The sequence below is a fragment of the Periophthalmus magnuspinnatus genome, chromosome 20, assembly GCF_009829125.3.
Source record: "Periophthalmus magnuspinnatus isolate fPerMag1 chromosome 20, fPerMag1.2.pri, whole genome shotgun sequence".
Taxonomy (NCBI): Eukaryota; Metazoa; Chordata; class Actinopteri; order Gobiiformes; family Gobiidae; genus Periophthalmus; species Periophthalmus magnuspinnatus.
This window is the reverse complement of record NC_047145.1, coordinates 24,251,286-24,267,451: the sequence shown is the minus strand read 5'-3', so window position 1 is coordinate 24,267,451 and position 16,166 is coordinate 24,251,286. Positions and strand designations below refer to the sequence as shown.

The following is a 16,166-nucleotide window of genomic DNA, read 5'->3' as shown; positions in this document are numbered from 1 at the left end:
TTCGGGGGTAACGAAGCGTTGGGGACATTCTGTTCTGACTCATCCGGGTCATGGCTTAAAAATAACCTCGGACCCTCACTGTCAACAGGCTCCAGTTAGACCGGCTATGATCTTGCTCTGGTCCTGATCATTCCCTTTGATCAGGGCTGAACTCTGCAGCGCCCCCTAGACCTGCTCAGCTCAAAGAAAGTCATGTTTTATTAAAGACATCAGTTCATTCATCTTCACAAGACCAGGGACCAGACCAGGGACCAGACCAGAGACCAGGGCCCACAGAAAGCAGCACTAGGTCAAACAGCACTCACTGATTTAATACTTACTTACTACATTTAGCTAGATTCAAACTAGGACTAAATCAGAACTAAACCAGGACTAAACCAGGACTAAACCAGGACTAAACCAGCACTAAACCAGCACTAAACCAGAACTAAACCAGGACTAAACCAGGACTAAACCAGGACTAAACCAGCACTAAACCAGGACTAAACCAGCACTAAACCAGAACTAAACCAGGACTAAACCAGGACTAAACCAGGACTAAACCAGCACTAAACCAGAACTAAACCAGGACTAAACCAGGACTAAACAAGGGTTGAATCAGGACTAAACCTGGGTTAAAGCAGGTACTGGACCAGGACTGAAAAAAGACTAAACGAGGACTAAAGCAGGCCGCTGTTTATACCCATAACCTTTTGCTGTTTAGGCCCAGCAGTTCGGTTCAGCTCCTTCCTGCCTCTAAGTCCCGTCCCTCCTCCTCTGATTGGCCAGCACACAATCAGCGTCCTGACAGAAAGTCTGCACTACAGTGAACAGGAAGTGACATCACTACTCCAGAGCGGCGCCGTGGCCCAGAGTCCTGACGTCTGATTGGGCAAGAGCCAGAGGGACCACAGTCCATTAATAGCACTGGAAGAACAATAAGAAACCATGAAATACCACTTTAAATCCACCTTAAATCTGTCACCAAGCTCATCATGATTAGACAATTCCACCTTAAAAACAAGATGAAAAATGTAAACATTTTGTAGATTCAGAATAATGGATTTTATATTTGAAAGAAATAAGAGGAAAAACTTTGGAAATTTTCAAACAACCCCTACCATTGGATTATTATTGGTCAAATTAAACTGTCAATCATTTCCTTTTAAAGGGGCATAATAATACGTAACATTATCTAAAAACTCTTCAGGCATGTTTTTGATGAGGGAACAACATTATAAAATGATGAAAAGCTCAACAAATTGATTTTGCATAATACCCCCTCTTTACAAAGCACAACCAAACACTCCTCTGTGTATTTATCCTTTTGTTTGTGAATCGAGTCTAAATAAAAGTCTGAGTTTCAGACGCTGCAGTCTCACACAGGGTCACTCAGGTGCTCATTATTTCAGGTTGAAATCAGGTGAGGCATCAAAAGTACACGAGTCCTGGTTTGGACATGGTTCAGTTTCTGTTCTGGTCTGGTTCTGTTCCTGTTTAGTCCTGGTTCAGTCCAGTATTAGACCTGGCTCAGACCTGGTTTTCCTTTCCCTTTTTAACCTGAGTCCATTGAGGTTCTGTGCATTCATCAACATGTCAGCCCCAAAACTGGGTCCAAATCAGGTTCAGACCAGGTTCAGATTAGGTCTGAGGATCTGGGGTCAGACCGGGTTTAGTCCTGAGGAAGTCCTGACAAAGAGCACCCAGGAGACCCAGGACAGACCCAGAACTCAAACATGAAAGGTTATGTGGTCTACCTCTGTCTGATTGGCTGAGCTCAGACCAGAGTTTTACAACGGAGTCTGTGGATAAGAGCAGGACTAAAACTGGACTAAAACTGAAATAAATCAAGATTAAAACAGGACCACAACTGGACTAAAAGAGGACTCAATTGGGACTTAAAATGGACTAAAACAGGACTAAATCAGGATTAAAACTGCTCTAAACCAGGACCACAATTGGATTATAACTGGACTAAACTTCACTATACCAGGACTAAGCCAACTGAACAAGGACTAAACCAGGATTGAAACCAGATTTATAGAGGGTCCAGTGTGTGATGTAATGCCTTTGCCGACGGCTCTGCTTCAGCACATGTCCCTACGGCCGATACGTTTGGACCACATACAGTAAATATGTCCCTTTGACTGATACGATTGAGTCAGATATGATCTTTGTGGTCCTTACGGGTGATGCATTTGACAACTCTGACAGATAAACGCAGTAGGAAAACACGAGTCCCTACGGCTGATACAATCTGAGTCTCCACTGACAAAAGCAGAGAAAACATGAGTCCCTACGGCCGATACATTTCAACCAGGAGAACCAGATGTACATAACATAGTAATGAAATACAGAGTCCTTATAGCTGATACTTTTGGACCACAGACAGTATATACAGTGCCCCTAAGAGTGATACATTTGGACTATGTTATCTGTTATGTGATACTGTGTGGAGCTAAATCATTGGTCTCTCCGGGTTGTATGTTCAGACCTGGTGTAACAGATGTAGTGTAGTAAATACAGTGGTCTTGCAGTGTCTGTCCCTCCGGCTGATACATTCAGACTGGGTGTAACAGATGTATTGTAGTAAATACAGTGGCCCTTACAACTTAAACATTTCAGTGTCTGTCCCTCCGGCTAATGCATTCCCTGCTGTTACTGATGGACAGACAAGTGTGAGAGGTGTTTATGTTCCAGCCATTGAGACGACCCTCCGGAGCGTACAATATGACCTCCAGCGGGACCCAGCTCCTCTGGAAAAATGCATCACAACCAAGCGGAAGCACCAGGAAACGAGTGTGTCCGGAAAGAGTACAGCTGGAGAGGACATTACACAGGGATTCTACAAGGTTCGACGTAAGACCGGGTTTAGACCTGGACCAGTTCTGGTTCAGTACTGGATCAGCTCTGATTTAGTCCTTGTTTAGTCCTGGTTCACTCCTGGTTCAATCCTGGCTCAGTCCTGGTTCGGTCCTGGCTCAGTCTTGGTTTACGCCTGGTTTAGTCCTGATTCAGTTCTGCATTGGACCCATCCTTCAGTGTCTTTGGGTTACAGCTGCATTTGACCAACACTTATACAAAGAAAATGTACATACAATAATATTAAGCCCAGAAATATAATGTTTCAGCTTTTATATATTGAATAATTGGCCTGTACTTATAGTGACAGGTCTACGAGGAAGACACTAGTGACATCAGAACTCTGCTGTCATCTTCGTTCCTTTTACTGTCGCAATAAAAATCCTTTTGGATTTTCCTTTTGTGTTTTTGTGATGAAAATGATGAAAATCCTAAAGTGGATTCAGTGTCACGTTCTGAACAAGACTCAGGCCACGGAATGACGTCACAGTGTCAGCCAATCACATCGCTCCGTCAGGTCTGCCATTGTTTAGACTGACACTCACTGACCCCTCACCTCAATTAGGACCAAGAGTCCTCTCTGAACCAGGACTGAACCAGGACTGAAACATATTTGAGCCAGGCCTGAACAAGGACTAAACCAGGACTGAACCAGACTTAATCAGGTTGGAGTGTGCATGTCCTCCCTGTGTTACAGTGGCAGAGTGGTTATCCTGTCTCCTGCTTGCAGTGGGAGGTTGTGGGTTAGACTCTGGTGTCCTGATGCAGCATGAGTGCTGTTGGAGTCTGCAGAGTGAAACTTTAATGTCTTGTATAAACACATGCGTCTGAGCGGAGCACGTATGTTCCTGCGTGACCTCATTCTCTCTCATCAGACAAACTCAAAGTGAAGCTCGAGCTGCGGAAAACTTCATCAAATATGATCAGCTTTGATGTAAAGGGCTTTTCAGGACGCCAGAGTCCTTCTGAGGCTGCAAAAGAAACGCTCGCCGCTTTATATCGGGCTGGACCAGGAGCTGAAAGTTCATACAAAACTAACATTTTAATCAGACCTATTCTGCAAAATTAACTTTTCAGAGCTTTTATCCATGCAATAGCTGTTTCCTTCCACCATTTACTCAACTGAAGTTGTATTTTCAAGTCGCCATTTTGCCAATCAACGCCTGTTTTCACTGCCACTGGTACACACCCACTGTGACGTACTTACAGCTCTGAATCAGTGATATACGTAGAATTCTGAAATGTTGTGTAGTCATTTTAGTACAAATGAAAAAAAAAAAATCCACTACTCACTAGTGTAATGTGCAGTTATCCACAGAAGGTGCCAGCTTTTTATTGTGATGACATTTATGGCAGTGTAAGCTTCCATTGGACACTGCAGTTTTCTAACATGGAAGTCAGTGGACACATTTCTTTTATTAAGTCGTTTTAGATCAATATTGCAATCTCCAAATTATACCATAATCATCCATTTATTGTTTTTAGCTCTGCTTTAACCTCCCTCCAGTCTATGCGCCCTCTACTGGCAATAGGAGTTCTGGATTGGATTCCTCCAACCTGATTTTTACACATGTGCTTCATGTCTCACATCAGATTTAGACCAGACTCAGGCCAGATTCAGTCCAGATTTAGACCAGGTCAAACTGGTGAGAGACCAGCCCCACTGTAACGTACAGAGGTCATCCGGGGATAGGTCTACTGTCCCCACAAGACCTGGTTTAGTCCTGATGCAGTCCATGTTCAGTCGTGGTTCATTTGTATGTCCTAAACTAAATCTGATGTCTGTAAATGACCTTTAAAAAAACAAACAGTTCCTTCACACATCGCCTGACCGAAACCGGACTACAGGGTTTAGGGGTCTGGGTGATCCTGGACTTGTCCTGGTTTTTTAGATTTAGAAAAACTGTTCAGATATAAACTTACTTTTGGTGTAACGCTGAGTTCTGGGACTTCATTCGTATGGTTTACTGATGTAACTGCCCCAGATCTCAGCCCTGAAACCATCTTAGACCGACTTCAGAGGGGTCTAAATCTGGACCAGATCTGGGGCCCTCATGTGGACTACCACTGATCCTAGCCTGGACTAACCCTGATCCTAGCCTGGACTAACCCTGGTCTTGTTTTGGTTCTTTTTGTCAGTTTAATTGGGGTTTGTCCTCACTGAATAAAGCCTTTATGTTTCATTCATAACAAAATGTAAGCAGCCCCATAGAGTCAAAACTAAACCAGGTCTGGACCAGATCTGAACCAGGACTGAACCAGGACTGAACCAGGACTGAACCAGGACTGAACCAGGAGTGAACCAGCGCTGAACTAGGACTGAACCAGGACTACATCTGGACCAGGCCTGAGTCCAGACAGAGACAGCTGTAGTGAAGGCTCATGGGAGTTTGACTTGGACTGGCTCTGAGGCTCATTGATAAAAAAGACTCATGATGATGTCATCATGTAGGAAGGCTCTGATTGGACAGTTACATGTGATTATTTTGTCAAACATAGTAAAATGAACACATTAAAGAATGTGTTCATTTTACTATAATTTACTTTACCCAAAATCTGATGGCGCAGATTTTATTGGCACTGTGCCCTTGAGCAAGACTCTGCATATCTGTAAGTGTTTGTGTTGGCATAGATCTGCTGCCACTGTTTGTCCCGCCTGCCCCAGGACAGCTGTGCTTCAGTGAGAGTCCATGTGAGACGCTGTGTTTGCCATGGTCTCTGCTCATCTGTGAAAAGAGCAACAAGAATGTTTACTTTAGTCGTCCTGAGGTTGAACTGTGGAGAGAGAGAGAGAGAGAGAAAGAAATGAGAGAAAGAAGAGGAGAAGAGGAGCGAGAGAGAGAGAGGGAGAGATGAGAGAGATAGGAGAGGAGAGAGAAGGAGGGAGGGGGCGTTTGCTTTTTCCACTGTCTCCACATGACACAGGTCCCTGATGAGAGGAACAGAGCAGACGGAAGAGACAAAAGAGGGAGGGAGAAGGAGCAGAGGGGGAAGAAAAGGAAAGAGGGGAATGGTAGGAGAAAGGAGGAGGGGAAGGGGAAGAAAGGAAAGGGGTAACCATCTTTGTTTGGGTCAGAGGAATCGGGGATTCCCTCATTTTTTTCCACAGAAAACAAAACACATGCAATAAATCTGAACCAGACTGTGGGGTCAGACCGGACCGTCAGGGACTAAACCAGGACTAAATTAGGACTGAAACAGGCCAGGCCATCGGGGACTAAACCAGGGCTAAAGTAGGACTAAATTAGGACTAACCCAGGACTAAATTAGGACTAACCCAGGAATAAACCAGGGCTAAAGCAGGACTAAACTAGGACTAAACCAGGACTAAACAAGGACTAAATTAGGACTAACCCAGGACTAAACCAGGGCTAAATCAGGACTAAACTAGGACTAAACCAGGACTAAACCAGGGCTAAAGCAGGACTAAATTAGGACTAACCCAGGACTAAACAAGGACTAAAGCAGGACTAAACTAGGACTAAACCAGGACTAAATCAGAACTGAACTAGGAATAAACCAGGACTAAACCAGGACTGAATTAGGACTAAACCAGGTCTGACCCAGCCTGGGCCATGCAGGTAGCCCTGTCCAGGATCCTGGCTCAGACCTGCTCCACTGTTGTTTTTCTTCCATTGTCTCACCTCAGTGCTTCCGCTGTTTTAGGCCGCTCCCACTCGGATCTTGGACTTGGACTTTGGGCTGGACCTTGACCCAAACCTTGGTCCCAATCCCGGACTTGGTTCCAGACGGACTTCCTCTGGTCTCTGTCCTTTTGTGTGAGGTGTGTCTGTGCAGAACTGTAATACTGTTGTTTATAAGGGAGCAGATTTTAAAGGGCCTGTATCTGATTTTCCCCATGTATTTGAGCTAAATGTGTCTGGCCACAGTACAGATCTATTATATAAGAGCTTTTGAGGTCAAAATAAGTCCACTGTGTACTGTCTGCATCTAATTATAAAGGGTTTTACTGTTCAGGAGGTGTGTGTTAGCATGCTTGTTGTTAGTTTTACTGTCACAGCAAAAACTCCGCTCTGGTCTTCAAGAGTTGTGGAAAGTGTTTATAAACTCATTGCCGTGAATAATTAGGATGTTCAGAATGCATAAGGTCAGTGAGGAATAATTCAGAACCACTGCAAACTGGTTTAAATGAACTAATTCTGTTTTTCACATTTTTTAAATCAGGTACAGAGCTTTTAGGATTGTTGTGCATCTGGTTTAGTGTTGGTTTAGTTCTGGTTTAGTCCAAATTAAGCCAGTACTAAACAAGGACCTAACCAGTCAGAGGCCAGACACTGATCCAAACCGGATCTATATGACGCAGGGCTCCCTCAGGACCCACTCTTCCATTACCTTCATTATCCGCCCTCAGTTCAAGTCTAGGTCTGGTCTTAGTCCAAGATTAGAGTCCAAGACCAAGAGAGCGAGAGAGATAGGGAGGGGGACTTTATGAATGAACTGGGGCTAAACCAGGACCAAAATAGGACCAGAACAGAACTAATCTTCAGCTAAACCAGGACCAGAAAAGGACCAATCCAGAGTGAAACCAGGACTAAACCAGGACTATTCAGATTCAGATTCAGAAAACTTTATTGATCCCAGAGGGCAATTCATTTGCAGCATACTCCGAGCAGTTCTCGCTCTAACATACACGCAAACACACAGTGTGTCAGTCCAAGCACAATATAGGAACAATATACATAAAAACAACAGTGCAAAACTTCAAGAACCACTACCCTTGGAATTTAGCAATTTAATCGCTTTAATCGCAGGGACTAAACCAGAAATAAACCAGGACTAAACCAGAACTAAACCAGAAATAAACCAGGACTAAACTAGGACTAAGCCAGGACCAAAACAGGACTAAACTAGGACTAAACCAGGAACAAAACAGGACTAATTTAGGGTTAAACCAGGAATAAATCAAGACCACAACAGGAATAAATCAGGTCTGGACCAAAAGTTGGTCTGAATCAGGGTCTGGACCAGAACCAGGACTGCTACTACTACTGCACTAGAGGAAGCCGGAGGTGATAAGACCTGGTTTAGAGCCAGGACTTTGGGACCTGAGGGATTTGAGTCTAGACTGAAGCAGGTCCAGGATTACGACACATCTGGACTTCCTGTGGACTGGGTCTGGACCGGGTCTGGACCGGGCCTGGCTCAAGACTCGGCACTTCTCAGACTTTATGAGGATTTGAGAGTTTGGCCCTGGGCTCTGCAGCTGGAGCAGCAACAGTAGGACAAATAGTAACTCTTATTGTTATTGTAGTACTAATGATAGTATAAATATTTTAACTAAACTAGTCTAAACCAGGACTAAACTACTCTAAACCAGGACAAACCAGGACTAAACTAGAACTAAACCAGGACTAATTCGGGACTAAACCAAAACTAAACCAGGACTAAACCAGAACTAGACTAGGACTAAACCAGAACTAAACCAAGTCTAAACCAGGACTAAACCAGGATTAACTCGAGACTAAACCAGGATTTAACCAAGACTAAACCAGGACTAAAAAAGACTAAACCAGGACTAAACCAGGACTAAACTAGGACTAAACCAGGACTGAACCAGGACTAAACCAGGACTAAACCAAGTCTAAACTAGGACAGAACCAGGACTAAACCAGGATTTTACCAGGACTAAACCAGGTCTCAACCAGGACAGAACCAGGACTAAACCAGGACTAATTCGGGATTAAACCAGGATTTAACCAGGACTAAACCAAGTCTAAACCAGGACTAAACCAGGACTAAACCAGGTCTAAACCAGGACTAATTTGGGACTAAACCAGGAATAAGACAGGATTAACCAAGAATAAACCAGGACTAAAATAAGATTAAACCAGGGCTAGACCAGGACTAAACCAGGACTAAACAAAGTCTAAACTAGGATTAAACCAGGACTAAACTAGGATTAAACTAGGACAAAACCAAGTATAAACCAGTACTAAACCAGGACTAAACCAAGTCTAAACCAGGACAGAACCAGGACTAAACTCAGATTAACTCGGGACTAAACCAGGATTAAAAAAAAGACTAAACCAGGACTAAAACCAAGTCTAAACCAGGACCAAACCAGAACTAAACTAGTACTAAACCAGGTCTAAACCAGGACTAATTTGGGACTAAACCAGGAATAAGCCAGGATTAACCAAGACAAAACCAGGACTAAAATAAGATTAAATCAGGGCTAGACCAGGACTAAACCAGGACTAAACCAAGTCTAAACCAGGACTAAACCAGGTCTAAACCAGGACTAAACCAGGACTGGACCAGGAGTAAACTAGGAGTGGAGCTGCACACGTGTCTGGGTTATTTTAAACTTCACTCCTTCGTCATCAGGATTACCCTGGAAACACTTCGTCAGAGAAGACCCCAAATTGAACCCAGTCTGAACTGAGATTGTACCAGGTCTGAACCAGGTCTGAACCTAGACCCAGAGACCATGATGCATCTGCTCACCACTTATTGTCTGGGTCAAATGTCAGATACAGCTCATAGTCACATGACCACGTTCAAATCTAAACAAAGCTCATTCACATCATGGGGACCAAGGGGCTGAAAAATGAACAAGAGACACGGGATGGGAGGGAGAGCTCGAGAGAGTGGAGACAGACGGTGTTGCCGGGATGGGCTTGTATAAATGGGGCTTCTGGGTAATTAGAGGTGTGGTTGAGGTGAGCTGTGGAGACAAGCAGGAGGAGGTTGAGGGGTGGTCCTGCTCCTGAAACTCAGTGAATCATTTTCACTCCATATATCGACTCTCATGAGCTTTAAGTCATGTTACCTCATCAAGTTGGAGTTGTGTTTTATTTCATTCACGCATGTTTGAGTAGCACTTTATTATTAATCTGTAATATCTCCAAAGCTAAAAATGCTCTGTTCCACTTTGTGATGTCATGAAGTGGTAGTTTCAAGTTAACAGCTACTTTTTACCTTTAGTTCTTACACTGTCCTCACACATGTACAGGTGAAGTGTCCCCCGTCCTCACACGTGTACAGGTGAAGCGTCCCCGTCCTCACACGTGTACAGGTGAAGCGTCCCCGTCCTCACACGTGTACAGGTGAAGCGTCCCCGTCCTCACACGTGTACAGGTGAAGCGTCCCCGTCCTCACACGTGTACAGGTGAAGCGTCCCCGTCCTCACACATGTACAGGTGTGTATATAAATGTTGGACAGTCGTACTGGTCGTGGACAGTTTGACAGTAGTAAAGTTGGTGAAGTCCTCAGACATAAACACAGGAGCAGACAGATCACACATGAGTCAGAGCTGATTCAGAGCGTCTGGGCCTGAGGACACGACAAAACACCACGTCCAAAACCAAAGCATTTTAAGCTCTTCAGATTCACTTTAGTCCGAGGACAGTTTAAAGGGCCCGTATTACACTGTTCTCTGATCTGTTCTAATGCTGTTTCCTCAGCACAAACATATCTCAAGTTCTAGTTCAATGAGTTTCCTTTGGTCTTCCCTTAATTTATTTAAATAGATTCTTTTTTCAGACCAAGGTTTAGTTTGTTTTCATACCTGACAGTTTTGACTGCTTACTAGCGCTCTTCCTCAGAGTGGTCACGTGATGTTGCTGTGACGTGTCTGGTCAGCTGATTTGAATAGGTTTTGGTGCTGTCTTCCTGTCGTGGAGGCAGGAGGACAGCGCCATCTGCAGTCTGACTTCTTCAGGACAGTATCCCAGGTGCGTGAGCCGCTGGGTTAAGGAGGCAATTGAAATACGGAAAAGTGCCCACTGGACTTTAAACCGGGACGAGGGGGCCTTTTTACTCTCACACACCTGGAATGCTGTCCTGTTGTCATGTGGTAATACAGGAAGTGCTTCACTGTGTTTTTAAACTCCTTACACCTTCACTAGCTCTATTTTGAGCTTTGGAGATGTAAACAGACTAATAATGAAGTGTTACTCAAACGTGTGAATGAAACAAAACACAACTCCAGGTCTGTTTTTGAGGAGGTAACATTATAACATGACTTAAAGTTCACGAGACAATTTTGTGTAATGGGCCCTTTAAAGTTTGTCAGACAGTAAATGTGTGTCTCTTAAACACAGATTCACTAGAGACATTTAACCTGCCCCCAGCTCAGTCCAACACTACAGGGAGGGCATCTGACACAGGGATACAGGAGGATGGGAGGGCATCTGACACACAGGGGTACAGGAGGATGGGAGGGCATCTGACACATTTATCCAACCACATTAGAGACATGTGACTAGCCCCCAAGAGTCAGAGGGAGAGAGGAGGGAGGAGGAGAGTGAGACAGAGATGGAGGCGGGAGGAGAGTGAGGGGAGAGGAGAGACAGGGAGGGGGAAGATGAGATAGAGAGGGAGAGATGGAGGGAGAGAGGGGGAGGAGCTGGATAGATGGGGGAGGTGGAGTGGGAGGGAGGAGGGGTGTGTGTGGCGGAGGTCTAGACGCTCCATCTGAGTTCTCACAGATGGTGCACAGACACAGGTCAGAGACGCTCCAGGACACGCAGCAAAACAAACCCACGTGACTCAAACTTAGACCCAAGTCCAGACTAAAGTCCAGACCCAAGAACTTTATTTCAACACATTCTGACCATAAACAACTGACTTAGCTGAACTACAACAGGTGAGCTGATTTGTGCTGACAAGTCCCTCTCAAGTAACTTTACAGTCTCAAGCTAGCATTAGCATTCGCCAACAGTTTTTCAGTTAGTCACTCTCATTTTTTTGTGTAAAATTAAACTCCTAAACAGGACCATCAACACTCGGACTGATCACAGGCTTCTGAACATGTGCTGCTTAGATCCATTCTGAGTTTTTAGACTATTTTAACACTTTTTTGGCAGCCTGTTTGCTAATGTGTGCACTGTGTCTCTATGGTAACATTCCAACATTAGAGATACATGTAGATGACCCCCCTGCGGGATGTCACTGTAAAGTATAGGGCCCCGGAGAGATCGCTAAAATACTCCAACATTTGTGGATGACATCTAAAACTTCTTCAGGCATGTTTTGGATGAGAGAACAATGTTATAACATGGGAGAAAGCTCCAAAAAATTGATTTAGCAGAATACCCCCTCTTTAAAAAGCTGCTAACATGCACCAACCTCCTGCATTTTTTTCCCTCCAGGATCCTGGCTCACATCTGGCCCACTGCTCCTGACCACTTTAACACAGAGACTTAAGCAAACTGTGGTAGAAGTCCATGTGCTGTAGCCATACCATTGAGCCACAGACCCAGGGTGAGCACTGCTCCCCCAGATCACCCCAGGCGGCCATCTTGAATCTTTTCTTTTTTTTATCGACACACTTACGAGGTCCAGGAGCCACTGTTTAACACTCACGGCAGTAAAAGTGTTTGGACCATTCTACACAACATTCCTGAGCAGGTGAGAGAGAGGGAGGAGAGAGGGAGGGAGGGGTGAGAGGGTGGGAGGAGAGAGGGGGGAGTGAGAGAGGGGGAGGAGAGAGAGGGGGGGGGGTGAGAGGGGGGAGGAGAGAGGGGGGAGTGAGAGAGGGGGGGGGAGAGAGAGAGGGGGGAGGAGAGAGAGAGGGGGGAGGAGAGAGAGAGGGAGGAGAGAGAGAGGGGGGGAGGAGAGAGAGAGGGGGGGAGGAGAGAGAGAGGGGGGGAGGAGAGAGAGGGGGGGGGGAGGAGAGAGGGGGGAGTGTGGGGGGAGTGAGAGAGAGAAGGAGGGAGGAGTGAGAGAGGGGGAGGAGTGAGAGGGGGTGGAGAGACGGAAGGACGAGTGAGAGGGAGGGAGGAGAGAGATGGAGGGAAGAGTGAGGGGGGGAGGAGAGAGGGAAGGACAAGTGAGAGAGAGGGAGGGAGGTGGGGGAGGAGGGAGAGGAGAGAGTAGTGGTAGAGAGCAGGAGAGAGGAGTTGGAGGAGAGAGGGAGGGAGGGAGGAAGGAGAGAGGGGATGGGAGGAGTGAGAGAGGAGGAGAGGGAGGAAGGGAAGGAGAGAGAGCAGAAAGGAGGAATGAGAGGGCGGGGGAGAGGAAAGGAGGAGTGAGAGAGGGGGAGAGAGACAGGAAGGGAGAGGTTGGGATGGAGGAGTGAGAGAGAGGAAGGGAAGAGAGAGAAGGGGCGAGGGAGGGAGATGGGGAGGGAGAGTGGGGGAGGAGAGAGAGGAGAGAGTAGTGGGAGAGAGCAGGAGGGAGGAGTGAGAGAGAGTCGGAGGACAGAGGGAGGGAGGGAGGGAGGAAGGAGAGAGAGGAAGGAGAGGAGTGAGAGAGACGGGGGAGAGGAGTGGGGGGGGGGGTGTCAGATGCCCTCCCATCCTCCTGTATCCCTATGTGTCAGATGCCCTCCCTGTAGTGTTGGACTGAGCTGGGGGCAGGTCTAATGTCTCTAGTGAATCTGCAGATGTTGTAGTTGGATAAACACAGAGAGAATGGACCTCGTCACTGATGGAAATGATCAGGGAAAAAACATTTGTAGATTTGACTTTTATAGATTACTCATAAAAATATGATGTAATGTCTTGTATTTTAAAGGAAATAAAAAGGTGATCGTCAGCCCACCGTCTCACCTCGTCCTGACCAATCACAGGCCTGCTCCTCTGACTGACAGATCATTACTTTCTCCCACCTCTCGCTCAGGTGACGTCTAAGATCTGCCCAGTTTATGAATGAGTGAACCCAGCAACCTGTGAAGCCCTCTCCACCAATCAGAGCCCTCCGCGCAGCCCGCCTCAACTTATCACAGACCTCGGTTTGACGTGATGATGACAGATGATGAAGAGTGAGAGACTGGAGGTAATGATCAGGTTTAACTCTGTACTTGAAATGGTCTCAGTCTCCAGAACCACTGCACTCTTTAAAGGTCTATTCTGGTTTATTCATGTGTCAGTTATAATGTGCTTTAATGTCGCTGAGTGTGTGTAATCAAAACCATCAGCAGAGGCCGCAGCTGCTGGTGCACTAAATTCATGGTTTAGTCCTGGTTAAGTCCTGGCTCAGTTCTTGTCATAGCCTGTGTAAAGAAGTGGACTAAGTGAGTGTGACGTCATCCATATCGTTCAGCTCCTGCCAAATGAAGCTCACCAAGGCGAGCAGTTTTCAGGGCTAATTTAGAGCCGAGATCCAAATTTGGAAATCAAATCATAGCAACCAAAGAGCCAGTGAGGAGTGAGGCTGTTGAAGGTAACGCCCCCTCCTGCCTGCACCGCTGTTTTAGCAGGGGGCAGGCACTTATCAGCACTGTCAGTCAAACCTGTTGCTAACGCTTGCAGGAGCATCCTCAGGGAAAGAAGGCACATGATTGGTCTGTTATTAATGTTCATATCTTGATTTCGGGACAAAATAGAGAAATAAAAACACCAGGGCCATGTAGAGTGGATGAACATTTTAAGACCAGAATGACAAGCCTGACAGCAGCAGTTACACAGAGAGAGGCCACAGCTTTTCAGTAAAAAGGGAATTGGAGCCGGAAGTTACTGCTGCTAGGTGAAAGCACTACTCTGTCTCTGTTACTCAAGTTAGACTTTAATCTGAGCTTTGTTTTAACACAATCTGACCATAAACAACTGACAACTACACTACTAAACAACAACAGTTGAGCTGATTTGTGCTGGTAAACAAGTCCCTGTCAAATAACATTACAGTCACAAGCTAGCTAACATTAGCCAACAGTTTTCAGTTAGTCACTCTCACATTTTTGTTGAAAATCTAACTCCTAAATAGCACCATAAACACTAAATAATCTCCTGAAAATGTGCTGTTTAAATGCATTTTGTATTTTTTCTTTAAACTTTTTTGACTGTTTGCTACAGTGTGCATTGTGTCACCATGGTAACTGCTGAACATTCCACCAATAGCGCTACAGTGCCAGTATCAGTATCAGTATACACAGGGTCTGGTTTGTAGTGGGGCTACATAGTATATTGTGAAAGTATCGATATGACTGACCCAATAATCGATATCATCACATACTCACAACATATATCACAACACCAAGGCTGTGTTTGTCTGTTACGTTGTTATTTTGACAGTTTAACTAATAAACTAAAGCATACCATTTTTGTTTCATCATAACTGAAATGATTGAGTCAAAAAGTATATTCAAATACTGCAATAACATGGATATCGCAGTTCTAACCGTATAGAATATCGCAAAATTTTCCAATATCATACAGCCCTAGTTTATAGTTCTGGTTCAGTCCTGGTTCAGTCCTGGTTCAGTCCTGGTTCAGTCCTGGTTTAGTCCTGGTTCAGTCCTGGTTTAGTCCTGGTTCAGTCCTGGTTCAGTCCTGGTTCAGTCCTGGTTCAGTCCTGGTTCAGTCCTGTTTCAGTCCTTATCTGAAGTTTATTTCTGTGCACATTATAAAGAGGAAGTGAAGCTCCACAGACAGATGTAATTTTACCTTTAATCATCTTTATATTTATAGATGTTTATGAACACAGATCTCACCTGAACCAGCAATGAACCAAGACTGAACCAGGACTGAACAAGGACTGAACCAGGACTGAAAAAGGACTGAACCAGGACTGAACCAGGACTAAACCAGGACTGAACTAGGTCTATTAGCCATGATTAAATCAGGATGAGCCAGGACTGACCCAGGACTAAACCAAGACTGAGCCAGGTCTAAACCGGCCTGAACTAGGATTAAAACAAGACTGACCCAGGTCTATTAGACAGGTCCAAACCAGGACTGAGCCAGGACTAAACCAGGACTGAGCCATGTCTAAACCAGAACTGAGCCAGGTCTATTAACCAGGACTGAGCCAGGTCTAAACCAGGACTGAGCCAGGTCTAAATGGTGTCTGTCTTCAGTGCAGACTGGAGCAGACTTTGCATCACTGTTATGAAGCACATACAGTTTAATGATAAATGTATAAAGTTCTTCCTGTTCAGACTCATAATCACCACAGTTATGCCTCGATCACCACACACAGAAAACACCAGAGGCAAAGGTGTGCGGCAGTGGCTCAGAGCGAGCGCCCTGTAATGGGATGCTTAGTGGTTCGAATGAATGTGTGCTTGAGTCCTGCCCTGGCTTGAGTCCTTGAGTACCTTGAGTCCTGCCCCGGCTCCAGGCTCAGGACACATCCAAAAAAGCCACTGTGAGCCTTCTGTGTGTCCTCCTCTACTACAGGCGTCTCTCTCTGTCCCCTCTTTGTCTCCCTCTGCCTCCACCCCTCTCCTCCCTCTGTCTTTCTGTCCAACTTCCCTCTGGCCCCCTTGTTTCATCCTTCTCTATCCCTCTCTCTTCCTCCCTCTTTCTCTGTAACCCCTCTCTTTTCCTCTCTTCTCTCTCTTTATCCTCCACTCTCCCTCCACTCACTTTCTCCCCTGTCTTCCTTCTCTCCATCCTCTTACTTCCCCCCCTCTCCT

The 16,166-nt window shown here is 45.5% G+C and overlaps 1 protein-coding gene and 1 long non-coding RNA gene across 2 annotated transcripts in view; both read left to right on the top strand.

Moving 5' to 3' along the window:
* sugct (succinyl-CoA:glutarate-CoA transferase) overlaps positions 1-1,357 on the top strand; it is a 38,430-nt gene extending 37,073 nt beyond the window's left edge. Inside the window, exon 14 of the mRNA XM_033985834.2 lies at positions 704-1,357. Coding sequence (XP_033841725.1) covers positions 704-867 — 164 coding nt within the window. The 3' untranslated portion in view covers positions 868-1,357. The remainder of the gene's footprint in view (positions 1-703) is intronic.
* Positions 1,358-8,404: 7,047 nt separating this feature from the next.
* LOC129457242 (uncharacterized) overlaps positions 8,405-16,166 on the top strand; it is a 147,030-nt gene continuing 139,268 nt past the window's right edge. The window contains exons 1-2 of the long non-coding RNA XR_008649157.1: positions 8,405-8,441; positions 9,036-9,090. This is a non-coding gene — a long non-coding RNA (uncharacterized LOC129457242). The remainder of the gene's footprint in view (positions 8,442-9,035; positions 9,091-16,166) is intronic.